This window comes from Nilaparvata lugens, chromosome 11 (genome assembly GCF_014356525.2).
Source record: "Nilaparvata lugens isolate BPH chromosome 11, ASM1435652v1, whole genome shotgun sequence".
NCBI classification, from domain to species: Eukaryota; Metazoa; Arthropoda; class Insecta; order Hemiptera; family Delphacidae; genus Nilaparvata; species Nilaparvata lugens.
Genome location: NC_052514.1, coordinates 5,585,670 through 5,602,835, shown reverse-complemented (window position 1 = coordinate 5,602,835; position 17,166 = coordinate 5,585,670). Strand labels below are relative to the sequence as shown.

Genomic DNA, 17,166 nt, shown 5'->3' with positions numbered 1-17,166 from the left:
AAAGCGAGAGAGAGATAGTGCTATCTGTTTTATTGTATGACAGAGAAGGACAGCAACAGTATTGTCAATCTTACACTGCCATTATAACGTGGACCTCACTATAGTAGTTATTTTTCTTGAAACTATGTGACGCTGGTAGTGTTGTTACACACACATTGAATATTTTGGACGTTACGATTTTTTGTCGACCTTATGAATCTTATCACATTAAACATAACTTGACAAGGTGTGATCATGTTGTTTTTGTTGAGCTCCATTCAATCTGGTGAATTTTATAAGGACTGCAAAAAATTGGAAGTCCAAGAAGCAATGTGTATGGCTATACTGTATTGCTATTCAGTATGGCTATACTGTACTGTTCTTAAGGTGCGTACAGATTTACGCGCCGCGAACATGAGCAATTCACTTTTAATCAGCTGATGCCAAGATTTTTATATCAGTATCTTACCGTTTCTGTGAAAATACAGATATAGTCAGCTGATTAAAAGTGAATTGCTCATGTTCGCGGCGCGTATATCTGTACGCACCTTTACATTCTCATCCGGCCAAAACAGTGATAATAGACTGTAGTCTATTTGGAACATAAACGCCCTATATCATGGGATGTCTTCTTAAGCTATCTTATTCTAAGCTAATGTCAACACAATACTACTGCTTCAGTTTTAATGTAGATTTTTAGACTAGGATAACTAGATCTGGGACACCACTGTACTGTCTGAGAATATTATTGCTGGAGATTCAACTGAATAGATGCTATAACACTAGTACACTAAGGACACTAGTACACTAGTACACTATTACACTATTACACTAGTACACTAGTCTCGCTAGGGTCTCAGCCTGGTGTTCTATAGTGAGGTCCACGTTATAATGGCAGTGTTTGATAAGCAATGGTATTGCTATCCTTGTCTATCATTCAACAAATCGGATAGCGCTGTCTAAATAATAATAATAAATTCATCTATTCTTCCAATTTATACATGACACATAATCAGAAATTATGAATAGTAGACTACAGTAGATATATAATAACAACAATCTTGCAAATTTTTAAAATTAAGATAATATGAAGATAATAAAATTATACAATTACACGTTGTACAAAGAGATCACAATAATTCATTTACATCAAAAGAAGAATAAATAATTTCAAGTACCCCGAGGACTAAAAGTCCTGTTTGGGGCACCATCATATTTTTAATTAAGAAAAAAAAGCAATGAATTATTTTGCCGAGTCGGAACTTGCATAATATGACGGGGTGAGGAATTTTAGTTTAGAAAATAAATGTATATTAAATTTTATCTACTTTCCCTTCATTTGAAAAGAATAACCAACAATCAATGCACATTCCAGGCAATTAGCAGACTAATAAATTTCTGTCCATAATTATAAACATTATAGGAAAAAACTCATGTAGCTTGAATAATAATGTTATCTTCACACAATTTCCAAGAGACAAAGAAGACATTCATCCAATGAAACCCGCAAATTCATATCTATTCTACCCTTGAGAATAAACTATCCACTTCATTTTGTAATAGAAGCCAAGCTTTAAATTCATTTTTGAATTTTTTTTTATTATTGATTTGCTTCAATTCTATCGGCAAGTTATTGAATGTTCGAAATTTCATACAAGTAAAATCTTCGGAATATTTCCTTATATGATGGCGGAGGTATTAGCATGTCCCCTGATCTCAAGTCCTGTCTCCTGCCCCGCTCTATTTCTAAATTTGTTTTTCTAAATATAGCCAAAGACGAATGTATCATAGGTTTTTCATCCATTACTTTGACAATGTGCTTTTGTCCCACTATTAAAGGATGTCTCTCTCTCTCTCTTTCTTTGCTCTGTTGCCAGATCGGCTTTTAACAATGTAAAATTGATAACTAGTTAACAAAATATCTCATTTAATTATGAAAATTCACTACGAGATTATTGAAAAATATAATTTATTGCTTAATAAAATATAATTTGATTATTCTAAACGAGAGTGAACAATCAAATGATATTACATTAATAAACCTGTATCAGCTATCGTCAAGAAGTCATTGACAAGACAGTGTAGATCGGCAACGTTGTTCATCTATCTTTCTCCACTGCCATTATAACGTGAACCTCGATATATAGTATAATACAAGTTAAAGAGTAAGTAAGTATTCCACAGGACATAAGTTGATTGAGTTAGTATCAAAATCGACATTTACCTTCATTTTTAAATGCAGTACGTAAATCAATAATTATTGACATTCTAAATCTTTGATTGTGAACACATTCATCACACACTCTGTAAAACATTGTATATATTATATATGTTAATGTTTAGCGTAAGCTTGTTGGTAGATTACGTTGAGATTAAACATTTAGTATTTGTTTTGTTGTTTTTAATAACCCATTTCAATAGAGAACTATTATACCTTGAGTCAAATACAACACTTCATGAGAAGAGTTCTGTGGAATTAAAAATAAAAGGCTTTGATGAATCCAGAATGTATCAAACATTACCAAGATTCTAAAATTACTTCCAACTCAAAGAGAGAATATAAACTTATAATATTGAATTACTCTACAATTATTTTTTTTTGTTAATTTGGGATTACTTTAAGTATAGCATATACATTTCTATCTGCCCATAACTACGTATACCTCCAACTGCAACGAGATATTCAAATTAATAAAACTCTTTGAAGGTCTATCAATTATGAAAATCAGTTTGTTCATTGATAATAACAGTAGCCTGTACAACTCTTCTATTATTATGGATTCTGAAATTAAGAGAATTCCTCACTAGATTTACTACATAACTGCAAACAGAGGAATTTAGGTCAAGGTAAATCTCACCCAAGACAGAATTTATTGTCTCTCATTACTCAGAGACTTTACTCCAGATCCAATAGGCAAGTGAAAGTCACTTCTGTTTCTCACTTGACCGACAGTGACTCAGAGCTCAAGAGTACCTTCATTATGTTTCCAGTCATGGACCAATGATGTAGCGCTCTCTAGAGGATCAGAGACGAACTACCAAGTGAAATCTACAAGAGATGCTACAAAGAGTACTGTGGATCAGAACTGGTTTAAAGTTTACTATGGACGTATGGACATTGTCTAATATAAGAACAGTGATGGAATGGGAAAAGTCTGATAATTTTTTGTCCAGAATATTTGCTTTGCCTTACTTCATACTCATACACTTTTTCTCTATCCATTCAAATCAATTTTTGTCTTCTAAATTACTGGTTAATTATGTACAATGTATAAAAAGTGAATTGAGTGACAACACAATATGTGTTATCAATATTGTAAACAATATCTTTAAAGTGAAAAAAGTGAATTTTCAATTCAAAGTGAATTGAGTGACAACACAATATATGTTATCAATATTGTGAAATCATAAAGAAAACAATAAACATTTTCTTGACGTTCAACGGACAATAACTATTTGATATCATGAATAGTCTTCATTTCGTGAAATGCAGCATATTGGTATCTCATATTATTTTTGAACAACAGATTATTTATTTATTTTCTTATAAAATGCTGTTAATCTATATAAATAAAAATCGAGCTTCAAATTTCGACATTCAATAACTATTTTATGTGTACACCGGATTTGATTATTTTTGTTAGTTGTGTTCGTTATGTTCAGGAGCAGGTTTATGGTCTATCAAATTTATGATCCGACTCCAGGACTCTTCCTACGGTCCTTCAAAGTTTACATGTAATCCTTATGGGAGATTTGTGAGCTGGCCACACACAGAAAAAAAAATTAGCTGTTTTAATCATTGCGTCATCCAACAAGAGTTGGTAGATCTGTTTTTCTATTTTCTTTCTACTAATTCACAAAATTGTAATTCTAAAGGTGCGTACAGATATACGCGCCGTGAACATGAGCAATTCACTTTTAATCAGATATAAAAAGCTTGGCATCATCTGATTAAAAGTGAATTGCTCATGCTCGCGGCGCGTAAATCTGTATGCACCTTGATAATAATGCCGCGGAACGAACTTGGGTCGTAGAGCTCGAAATGCTGTAAATTTAGAATATGCATGGGAAAATCAGCAGCAAAGAGATATATCATTCAATGGTTGAGTTCAAAGCCACTGATCGGTGAGTGAACGATGAGATCGGTGAGTGAACGTGGCTCTGAACGAATTACTGTTTTGTCGTTGAACGATGCATAGACAGATAGACTCACATGCAGCGCTAGATTATTTGGAATTGAAATCGGCCATTAAGGGGACAGCCTGGAAGATTATTACATACTAAAGATCTTGAAGGTATTTGTGATCTATAATATTACAATAAATATATATTATATAATATCTCGCGCTGAAATACCTCAATGGAACCTTCAATTTCAAGTAAGAGCTAGCATTGGGAAGGCATAGGTATTGTGCGTTTATACCTCTTCAAGGTCTTTGGTCTAACTGATAAGAAAAAAAATACGTCATATCCGGTTCGTTCACTGATCAGTTAATCGTACTTTTCCACCGATGGAAAAGAACGTAAATAGAGTAGCTGAACGTAAACAGACATGGCTGAATATGAGGTTGTTTACAAATTATGGACTCCATTATAATGTATCTGGGAGCAGAGAAATGCATGATTACATAAATCCAATAACATTCAAATATTTTACAAAGCATTTAAAACTTCTTCAATCACCTGATGGTTTTCCATTTTCATTGATTACAATGAAATAGGTTAAGTTATACTTTTGTTTACAAAATATGATCAACAGGGGAAACATCTGTCAGTCATGACTCATGAGCAACCGTTCAGCCACAGAATACACACAAAATGGAAGGTATCAATCTAACCAAGATTTGAGTGCACCAAGACCACGGCACATGACTGCATCATCTTGTTAGAAATTAAAACTACTGCTGTATTACAATGCTACACTTTCTTTCAAGATGGCGGATTATGGCGTCAAGATACTAGCCGACTTTCCATTTTGTGGTTCATCTGTGATCACTAATCTGTGATCAGGTTTTTTACTGAACGTAAAAAAAACCGATGGAATTGATCAGTGGCTTTGAACTCAACCAATTTCCCAGAAAGCAGCTGTATTCAACCATATCTAAAATGCAAACTGCTGCACAACTAACTAAGCACATATGAAGTCCATATTCAGATATAAATGTTAATAGGCCTACTGATTGTTGGATAATTTTCATAAAAATATAGTACATCACATTAAGCTAAGGCTAGGCACACCTGAGGATGCGTGGCTTGGTGATACAAAGCGTTGATCTTATGGAGATTGCCTTATCACACCGTTCCACGTCATGCCCGATTCAGTGTGTGTGTGTGTGAGAGTTCTTCTATTCAAACCAATAAGCAAGAAGCACCTGGCTGCAAAATGCCGCATCACGCCTCCTCAGGTGTGCACTCAGCTAGAGTTTGTCATGAGATGCATTAACTATTTGGCGGTTCAAAGTTCGCCGGGCCAGCTAGTTGGTGAATAAAATTTGATTTGATTTGATATTGCTATATGGTATACCAATTATACGGAATGTGCAAGATACAGATAAAACCCATAATAATAAGAATCCAAGATCTGAAGTTGTTCTGACTGTTCAATTGAGAGTACAAGATTGAAAATTGGTTGTGCGTTGTACCATCAAAAGGTCTAAAATTATTTTGTGATTGATAAAATTTGGAAAGTGAGGTCAATGGAAAGTGATAGCTATAATATTCTTATCACCTGTATAATGGATATATTATGTGGAAACCGGAAAGCAGCTTGAGACTTATCCATTGCAACATGGTCTTTAACCTGAAGTTGGTAAGTGTCAAGGTATGCAGATCATTAAAGGAAGGAACAATAATTTCTCTCTTACCGTCTTACTTCTCTCTTACTCGCCTACTTCCCTCAAGAATGCATTGAAGTAGTGTATAGCCCAATATTGTCTGTTTCCATTATCAGTTCCCAGTAGTTATCTGTTGAAAATCACGATATTCAAGCTCATAGACCTATCCAAGTTTAAGGCTCATATAGGTTTACTAGAAGTCGCAGTCACTATCACATTACATTCTGTGTTAGAACAAACAGCTGATCAATCTCAGTTTGAGCGTGGATGGTGTGTATGGGCCTTAAAAATGTTGCATTGCTGTGATATCCACGATAACATCCATTGTTAACCAATGGTTCTCCATAACAAAAACATTCCGCATAAAGCAAAACATTCTTCTAATCAGGAAGGACAAGGAAAACACAAATAAAACCACACTCTACCTAATTCTAACCTTTTATTTCACTAGTATTCTCACTTTCCTTACTCTTCTCGCCACTCTCTCTCTTATAACTAGGATCATGATCGAAGTGGTCATAATATGGCTCATAACCATAGTTATAATGTCCATGAGGTGATAGTATAGGCGACGCTTTCACGTAGACTGGAACCGCTACCGGCGTAGGAACTGGAACGGGTACCGGATGAGCAACGGGTACTTTAACCGGTACTTTCACCGGGAACGGAACCGGGTTATCGATGTGTACCGGATACGGTTTGGGTATGTGAACCGGTATCGGTCTGTCGATTGGAACCGGAACGGCTATCCGGATCGGGTATGCGATGTGTTTCTCGAGAGTAACCGGGTAGGGATGAGGAACTGGAACGGGTACCTCCTTGGTAACGGTTACCGTGTTGTAGCCGCTGCCGAAGTAGCGGGGTGCCGACTTGGCGGGGATCACGTGGGTGGGGATGAAGCGGTGGTGGTAGTAGTCACGTTGGGGTGACGATGGGGTGTCACCGTGATAGACGTGGGTGAAACTGGAGGCTCCCCGTTTTTTGTCCTTGTTTGATGAGGTGATCCCAGTGATTTGCAGCAGGATTGTCACTGATACCTGCAAGAAAATAAGTTTTTAGTAAAAATAAGTGATTTCCCAATAAAAATTGTGATACCCGTGATTTGTAGCAGGATTGTTAGTTATACCTGTGGGAAAAAAGTAGTTTTTTGTACGAATAAGTAATAATTTTTCAACAATAGTTTGTGATACCCGTGTTTCAGAGCAGGATTGCTAGTGATACCTATGGAGAAAAAGTAGTTTTCAGTAGAAATAAGTATTTCTCGAGAATAATTAGTGATGCCAGTGATTTGGAGCAGGATTGTCACAGGTCCCAGTGGGAAAAATGGTTTTTAGTAGAAATAAGTAATTTTCCAAAAACAATTTTCAGATGGACACGTTAAACCGTCGGTCCCGCCTGCCTAAAAAACAGTCGTTAGGTCATGTCAGAGGCCTTGTAATTGATCAGTTGCGACCTGAAAACTCTGACACCAGACCTGAGCCAGCCAGGTCACTCGATATTATTATTATTTTCCAACAAAAATTCATGATACCCGTGTTGTAGAGCAGGATTGTTACTGATACCTGTGAGAAAAAACTGGTATTTAGTGAAAAAGCCAGTAGTTTTTCAAGAATTGCTCGTGATAAATGAAAATGAGTGTCACTAGGCCCATAAGCTCAAGAGCATTTCAAGCCAAGTTTGAGGAATTCATATTATTTGGTGATCATGATTTAGCCTACTATAATATTGCTTTCATATTCTCCACAATCTATTCTCATTTTTGCAAAAGTATTCCAATGGAATGTAATGGAAGAAAAAAATATTCGAGTGTAGCACTTTAGAACAGATTCTTCGAACGGAATGAAACAACTGGCTGTTTAGATCTTCTGATTGGTCAGAATGGCAGACTTCGTTGAAGGCTTCCTATTGTTCGAGAGGCGTGGTTTGTCAGCTGACATGCCTCCTCGACCAATAGCAGAGCACTTACGCAATGCAGTCAATCCACCTACGAGAAGCTCCAATTTTTGCAGCCGAAAAAATTTACATGTTTACATGTATTAAGCATTCATTCATTCGACAACCAAGTGATACTTGATCCCAGGATCTGGAGGAAATTTCATTAAAAACTGAAATATTCATTACATTTCTTTTGGGAACTTATAACATTTATGATCCCAGGATCTGGAGGAGATTTCATCGAAAACTGAAATATCCATTACATTTCTTTTGGAACTTATAACATTTATGATTATGATGTAATGGAATGACTTTTTTATTTAAGTGGCGAAGTTTGGACTGTACTATAAACATTATCAATCTTTTATATCCATCTTTTTATCTGTGTCAAAATTATCTTTTTGCTGGTGGTGCCTTAAAAATTTTTAGTTTTCAGTTCTCGGTAGTTAATTTTATTTTATTTTCTTGTAATAAGTGTTGATCTATCAACCTTGATTTGTTGCATTGCTAAATTCTGGCAATAAAGAATTGATTTGAATTGAATTATTAAAATTCGGACAGATGTAAGATAGAGAATTAGAATAGATTGAACAAGTTATGAATCTTTATGACTAAATGAATGAACAATAGAACTCAGTAAACTCAAAATATGAAATCACATTACTGTTGAAGAACCATACACAATGTCCAACGTATCCCGGACACTAAGGCCCGTATGTAGATACTCTGTTTGAACGGAGAAATGTCAGCTGTTCTTTTAAACCCCGTATGAATCACATTATGATAAATGCAACCATATCTACAAGTAAACGTGGTTAAGCGTTAAACTTAGTAATTGTTATTAAACTAGAATTCCAATTAAATGCTGTAAATCACCCGCAAGACTTCTGCTACTGCAAATATTGACAACAGGGTAAACAGCTAGATGGAAATCCAATGAGCACCACTATCCTATACTATAAAACGAGCAATTCCTGTTTATATGTTTAGATGTTCACCGGATCTCGAAAACAGCTCTAACGATTCTCACGAAATTCAGAACATAGTAAGTTTATAATATAAAAATCCGATTGCACTAGGTCTTATCCCAGGGAAAACTCGCTGAAGAACTTTAAAAGGATAATTATTATTCATCCTTGAAAAACAGCTGATAATAATTATTTCGTCGTATGTTGATGATGGAAGTGAGGGAGCGAGTTCATGTGTGTGGGACTGTGTCAAAATTATGACTCAGCTGTTGAACTTTTGTAATCATTCAATCAGGTACTTAGTGCCGGTTGCAAAAAAGCCGGGTTATTTTCAATCCTGATTAATTCCAGTAGATCCATCTTTTTGAAATGGTCTTCTCTGATTTGGTTCAAGTGAAATTAATCAGGATTGAAATTTAACCGGCTTTTGTGCAACCGGGCCTTTGTAAGGGAAATTTTTGCATTCCTCTGTTAATTAATCTCAATCAACTGTGATTAGATAGAACATTCCTGTATGAACTGTGAATGTTATAATAATTTCTTCTTTCGTTATAATTTTTTTAATGCTTTTGTACTCCATAGCGAAGCTCGGTCCCCGATATTACAAAAATCATTTGTCAACCCAGTACCCAGTAAATTAGGATTGCCGGTCAGGAATGCTATTCCAATTTGTAAGTTAATAGTAGTTAAACTTGGAGTTAGCATATGGCCCAAATAAGAGAATTATACTCTCTCTGTAGATTCACAGTAAAGCTAGAATCTCCATAAACAAAATTTTTCACTAGATGTAGAATCTAGATTCATGATCATAATCTGAACCTGAACTTATGTTTTTCTCCCTCTTTTCTATTTCTGCCAGTATTTGATAATTGTTCAATTTAGTTTTAGGATAGACTCCTACCAGCGAGCAAACTGTACTTTAGCTGGTGGTAGCCTAATATTCACTACCATTGAATAGACAATAATTATCTGAAGGTATTGGGATAAAACCCTAAATGAATCGATCAGAAAAGGTATAATTAATTTGAAAAACTTATAATTGAATATTGAAACAACAAATTGAACGTTTACTGAAAATTTATTATTCCTCTTTATACACAAATTAATATTACACGCGCGCGACTACAGATTCAACTTTTCCAATTCTATTGGGAAAACTAAAATTTTAGTGAAAATTGTTAAAAAAACTCACCAATGTAGTGGCTATCCCAGAAGCCGGCCGCATACTGCTACCGTTGCCGCCACATCAATGAAATAAGTTTAGGCGCCACCAAGTCAGGCACTATTTATAGTGACACGCTCCAATTGGCCCCTGGTTGGGGGCCCCTTTGCCCCCTAGGACCCCCCTTGGATCCCCCCTTGGGTCCACCAGGGTCCCCGAGACACCGCAAATTCGAGACGCACAATTATCAGCCGCCAAAGATTCGCACAATTCAAATAAAAACCAGAGCGCGCCAAATGGGTTCATTCATCTTTCAGCGCGCCTGCGCTGTTTTGCGTGCGTAAATACACGCGTAGTTAATACGTAGATGCCGAAATTGGCTCACTCTATTCATAATAAAGGAGCCGTGAGTCCTCTATCAATAGGATAGGATTTCCACACTGGAGCACCCAATGTATTTCACCTATCTCCAAAGACTGACACTGTTGTATATCTATTTCTATCTGGATTTATATACATACATTTCGACAGGTTGCTACTATTAAGATATCTGTATTCATATCGAGATCTATTTACACTTTGTAATATGTAGCTATTGTCGATATATGCACCTATACTCCATTGTTGATACAGATGAAGTCAACTATAAATTGTCAATATACCTATATTAAATTGTTATATACACAATCTACTCATAGTAATAGGCAGCTACTGTCAAAATAGCTATATAACATTCTGGTTGATACAGTTGAGAGCTACCTATATATATCAATAGCCGACTATCCATTTCTCCACAGAGAGTATAAAATGTGTACTATACTCTCTGTTTCAGCATGTTGGTATTGTAATTTGAACGGTTTTTATCCCATTTCCAATGTGGCATAACAATCAACAAAGATAACAATATCGACAGAAAATATAAGTGATATTGGGAGAGATGGAATCGTGATGATATTTAGTACAGTACAGAATCAGATATTATCCAGATATCCAGTATGGTATTAATACTAGGGAGTCGGACAGTTGGTGAAATGAGTTGGTATTTGAATAGACTTAGAACGTTGTCAAAAATCCAATTTAATAAAAAAAAATTAAAAATTAATATTTTACAGGAGAATGTTTTCGTGTGTGCTCACACATCATCAGCTTTAAGTTACAGTAATTGACAATGTTCTAAGTCTATTCAATTATGGAAAAGAACCACAACATCAACATTCACGCTACAAACTTAATTTGAGTTGGTATTCATTGAAATGTAGGATTCGAATGTGTGTACGTTGTATTTGTTGTATTTTAGTATAAAATTTAGGTGTGTTAGTATGGGAAGTGATGTACTCATATCTGTCACTTGTGATCAAAAAGGTTCTCTACTTTTAAATTGATATAATTTGAATGCAAATTTCAATAGTGGAATTCCATCTTAGAATGCAGACATAAAAATTATCACACTCACGATAAGAGAATTGATTCGTTCATATTGTTTGTGAAATATTTTTTTCCTAGCATCATTCCATATTCGGACCTGTTTTTTTCTTGTTATATGTCAGGAGTACAATAATTATTTTGAGTGCCAGGAAAATATTCAGTTGAAATTCTTCTCATGATAATAAGATTCAGTGAATAAGAATTCCTTTGTACAGTTCCGAGTGGAATGTTCTATTCAAGAGTTTAATGTGGAAATTGGTTATATTCTACTAAAACAAGCTTTACAGATGGAATTAAATAGAGAATGCATTTATCCAAATGCTAATTAATATATAATTATTATTTAACGAAAATCCTAAATAAATGCTGTGAATCAACCTGAAGACTTCTGCTACTGCAGACATTGACAACAGGGTTAACAGCTAGATGGAAATTCGATGAGAACTACTATCCAAAAAAAAGCCCTGTTGTCAATGTCTGCAGTAGCAGAAGTCTTCAGGGTGATTTACAGCATTTATTTAGGATTTTCGTTAAATAATAATTATAAAACAAACTTTTTATCCTTCAAGACAGTTGCCCACTCCAAGTCCATCTTAATTCTTCCACACTTGAGCTCATATGCACCATCTCGGTCTAAACTGAGATACTTTTGTACTTTAGTGTTACAGAGACTTCAATGTGCCTTCGTTTATCAACTGTGAAATGTTCCTGATTCCATAATTTTCTTTATACTGTCTAATGATAGAAGGTTGTCTAAAATAATAAGACTAGATTTACTTTGAACCGTCATTAATCATTATAAAAATAAAAAACTCTTCCTTTCTATCACTTATTACTCCTCCCTTACTATTTCACTGATGCTGAGTTGAAAGAACATCCACTTTGTTCGTTTGACTGCTTGCTTTTTGACTGTTTACTGCTTGACTGTTTGCTGTTCGAAAGTTTGTTTTTTGACTGCTTGCTATTCCACTGTTTTGCTGCAACTTCCACTCGTCACTCCTAAATAGAAAAAACACTTCCATTCAAATGCAATGCCGGCCGGCATAATACGTCATCATTATTCCTCTTGTCACCAAGTTTTTCTTTGGAGATGCAGAAAGTAATAAAACAGTAGAAGAAACGAAGGAAAATAGCAGGGATAAGAAGAAGAGAAGAAGAAGAAGAAGAAGAAGAACAAGAAGAACAAGAAGAAAAAGCAAAGAAGAAAAAGGGAGAAACAGGAGTGCAGGTGACGAAATTCGAGCTCCGCAATTTTGATTTCGCGGACAATTTATTGTGGTGATTCTGTTATTGTAGAATTTCTGATGTTCTGTGGAGAGGGAAAGATAATGAGATGAGAGAGAAAGAGAGTTAGAGGAAGAGAGAGAGTGAGAGTGTGCGTGAGTGAGGGAGAGAGTGTGAGAAAGTGAGAGAGAGTGATGAGAAAGGGTATCACCGATGACCGGGTCATGTTGACCAATCACAGTTCATTGAATCGATGATAATAGACATTCAACTCAGCAGACTGAGCGGTGGTGAATAATAGTTCTTAGAGTACACTATCAGTAGAGTACAGCAGTGGGAGAATGACGACAATTTCTTGTCACAGACAGAAAAAATGCTACAATTTGTTATGCTCTTGTTATGTTATAATACAGCGGTGAATTTGATTGTTTCTGTTTTGCACCTCTTGAATATTTGATTTTCCATTGAACTGTCAATAGATGGAAATAAACTGGATATTGTCGATTAATAATTATTAGATCTCCGTTATATATTTATTATTAAAGAAAGTTTTCATTTTGCAGAAATTTTTAGTCAAAGCAGCCTTGGGCAAACCAAGGATCTATCCTAGTAGGGACGTTTTCCAAGAAATGAATGTTCTCACCATAAGACAGCAATATGTAAAAAACTTGATCCTTTCTATTAATAAAACTAAACATTTACCAACAATCCGTGCTCTCAATTATTACAACACTCGTCCATCGATTACAATGAAATTCATGGTCAGAATCTCCAGACTTTCAGTAAGTAGAAGACAGTCTGAGCAATATGCTGATTTATATGATTCCCTTAAACTTATTCACCCATGAAATAAACAAAAAACTCACAAAAATATTGATGAATGGGTAAAAACCAGAATATTTTTCAAAATAGACTTTTAATCATAAAATTACACATAATAGATTGATTTGGTGAATACCTAAAATAAAATTGTGATTTTGTGAATTTCAACAATTTTCTTTTTTTGTGTTTCAGTCAAAAAAAATCTTTCAATGATTTGAACTGAACTCATTGCTAGCGATCAGACACGTGTCTCTGCTAGCAATTATTGCCGGTGAATGAGTACAACTGGGATTTCAGTTATGTTATATGTAATTTTTTTTTATTATTTCTAGAACAGAGTATATTCTGAATTTCTGTATGATGTACCCAATTATTATGTGAATTTGTAATTGTATGAATCTTGTATATATGACAAATAAATCGAATTGAAAAATTGAAAAATTGAAAAATTGAAAAATTGAAAAATTGAAAATTGAAATTATATATTTGTTATATATTTTCCATTTTGTTATAATTATGGAGTTGAGTCTTGGACCCTGACTAAAACAACAAAAAAGAAACTTGAAGCGTTCGAGATGTGGACCTAAAGACGAATCCTGAAAATATCATGGATGGACAAAATTTCCAACAACAGGGTTCTTCAACAACTCAATAAGAAGACGGAAATAATGTACACTGTCAAGAGACGAAAATTGGAGTATCTGGGACACATTATGGAAAATGGAACTAAATATCAGTTGTTAAAATGTGTACTACAGGGTAAAGTTCTTGGCAGGAGAGGTGTTGGTAGGAGACGAATTTCCTGGTTAAAGAACTTGAGAACATGGTTTGCAGTGTCCACCCCGGAACTTTTTAGAGCGGCGGTCAACAAGGTTATAATTGCCAGAATGATTGCCAACATTCGGTAACGGGAAGGCACCAGAAGAAGAAGAAGATTTCTGTTTATTGATAATAATTATCATTTTGAACAGACAATTATAACTTTGAAGAGATTTTTGTGAACTTATGCTTCAACTTATTGGGCTCATTAATAGAAGATTATTGATAAACCACTAATCTCTCAACTCTTATCAACCTTATTCCTATGAACGACATACACAAGTTGCGCCCAGTGGTCAAATGGGAGTGATACAAGGCTCCCTTACACAAGTACACTGTTCACGTAGTGACGTCATCACTACGATGCCGAGATCCGGTGAAATACAAACATATATAAACATCTAAACATCTAAAAATCCAAACATCTAAACATAAAATCTGGTGTGGCGCACTCACACAACTTTCCTTGCCGTTATGAAAATTGATCACTGACGCTAGTGTTCCCGCGCATCTCAAGTCAAATATTCATCATCACTATTCAAATATTTGAGCCAGCTGGTGACAGGGCAATAACGCTGGAGACACACATGAGGTCTGCTAACTCTTCATAGTGAATGATTTAATAGAATCAACAATAATTTGCAATTGAATAATCACATTTTCTCGAATTTAAAGCTTATTTTCAATTTTGGGTGGAAATGTTACTGAACATTAATTGTAGAGATTTTCATGCTCAATCTACTCCACTTGATTTTTTTTGTTTCAATTGTATCTGAAGCCTGATAATTGGGAATCTATCTGCATTGATGGGGCGGAGCTCCTGAAATTTTTACAGATATGGGAATTGTGGCAGTTGATAGAGCTTATCGATGACTATTCTAGGTATGAATTTGATCAAAATCGTTGAAGCCGTTTCCGAGAAAATCACGAAAAACCCTGTTTTTGACAACATTTTCGCCATTTTAGCCGCCATCTTGAATTGCATTTGATCGAAATTGTTCGTGTCGGATCCTTATAGTGAAAGGACCTTAAGTTCAAAATTTCAAGTCATTCCGTTAATTGGGAGATGAGACATCGTGTACACAGGCGCACATACACTCATACACACACACACACACACACACACACACACACACCACACACACACACACACACACACACACATACAGACCAATACCCAAAAACCAGTTTTTTGGACTCAGGGGACCTTGAAACGTATAGAAATTTAGAAATTGGGGTACCTTAATTTTTTTCAGAAAGCAATACTTTCCTTACCTATGATAATAGGGCAAGGAAAGTAATAAACAGAAGTTGCTCGTTTATTGTCAGCTGTGCTGAAAAATAAGTTCTGTTTTTCTTGCACTAAATTTTGTAAAATTACGTGAAAATATTTCAATTATCAGTGATTTGAGTGTGATTTTTTTGTTTTCTATCCAGTTTCTCAACCTCCAGAATTCAAAATTCTTAGTTTCTGTTGTTTTTGAGTGGAAAAGGACTAAATTTCAGAAAAGTGGAATCATAACCTCATTTCGGACTTTTAAAATAATATTATCTAAATTTGGGAGAGAAATATTACAACGAGTATCCCTAGTTTTTCCCTCCCATTTAGTGCTTTATTGTAAAAATTATAAGAATAAATAATAAATAAAATAGTATGGGATATACATATACAACACAACATAGGCTACTTGTGTAACTATAAGTGTAACTTACATACTGGAGAACGAAGGTAGTTGTTTTGAATAATAAACGAGTGTTAGAGAGTTCCACTTAAAACTGGCAGCATTCCTCATGAATAACATCAATGCTTCTAATTCAACTAATACTGACAGTATAAAGTGAGCTTTATTTGAGTAGCAATGGTTGTAAACAGAAACCTGCGTGACAGAATTAAGTTTGTACGTGTTTCCTAGCACTTTTGCCTCTCACACATTCTCTCACTCTTACTCTCTTATACTCTATATTTCTCTCTCACTCTTCCTTCTTATTCTCTCCCTTAGTCTCACTTTATCTCTCTCACTCTTACTCTCTTATACTCTATATTTCTCTCTCTCTCTTCCTTCTTATTCTCTCCCAGTCTCACTTTATCTCACTCACTTACTCAAACTCTCTCTGTCTCTCTGCACATAAAATTTGGGTTAACCTTGACCTAGCTGTTGAATTTGCCACTGAAGTTTGCAACCTTAACCTTGCTGTTCCATACGTGCTAGTGAATAGTATTAAAAATTAATTTAGACTAGAATTTGTGAGAGCTGCAGTGTGTTATGGGTGAATAAATTCTGTATTCGTAGAGCTATTCGTAGTGTTCTATAGTAATATGAAGTGTAAAAAACCTATTTCTGGACAATTTCTATCAAAATTTGGGAAAGGAACAGTTTTGGGCTTTAACCCATAAAATTTCAGATCTTTTTTTGAATTGAAAAAAAATTTCTATTTAAATTTGGGAAAAGAAACAGTTTTGGGCTTTAACCCATTAAATGACAGATTTTATTTTCACTTCAATTCTTGATTTCCAAGTTGAAAATGGTCTACTTGGAATGTATAAAAGGGTTTTTCGACCTCATTAACAATTTGGAGTCAGTAAAAGTCAGTAAATGTTGTTCCTTTCCCAATCATTCATATTGGTTTGTTTTTTTCAGATTGATTTCTACATGGATGCAGGTTTCATGCCTAGTGAAATCGGACTCCCCACTTCTCATAGTTGAGAATTATATTGTATCTTTCAATGTATAAATAAATATTTAATAAATACTACGCCGTTGGAGAAATAGGTTGACAAGCATTACCAAAGAGGTTAGGAGAACAATATTTTTTATCATCTTTTTGGCATCACTCATGTTATGTTGGTGATCAACGATAAGTATTGACGTCATTATTATGAGTTCAATAAAAGCTGATCCATTCAAATTAATGTATTGAAATAGGTTATGGAATCTACCAACATTTGGTTTCAAAACATATTAATATTGTCTTTAAGTATTCACTGTACTGTTTGTAT

At 34.9% G+C, this 17,166-nt stretch overlaps 1 protein-coding gene across 1 annotated transcript; it reads right to left on the bottom strand.

The window, feature by feature from the left end:
• Positions 1–6,235: 6,235 nt before the first annotated feature.
• Positions 6,236–10,094, bottom strand: LOC120353539 (tetra-peptide repeat homeobox protein 1-like). Its single transcript, XM_039437469.1, has 2 exons — positions 9,909–10,094; positions 6,236–6,850 (listed from the first exon to the last, which is right to left on the bottom strand). The coding sequence occupies exons 1-2, from the start codon at positions 9,939–9,941 to the stop codon at positions 6,245–6,247; spliced, it is 639 nt and encodes a 212-aa protein (XP_039293403.1). The 5' UTR covers positions 9,942–10,094; the 3' UTR covers positions 6,236–6,244.
• Positions 10,095–17,166: the final 7,072 nt, after the last annotated feature.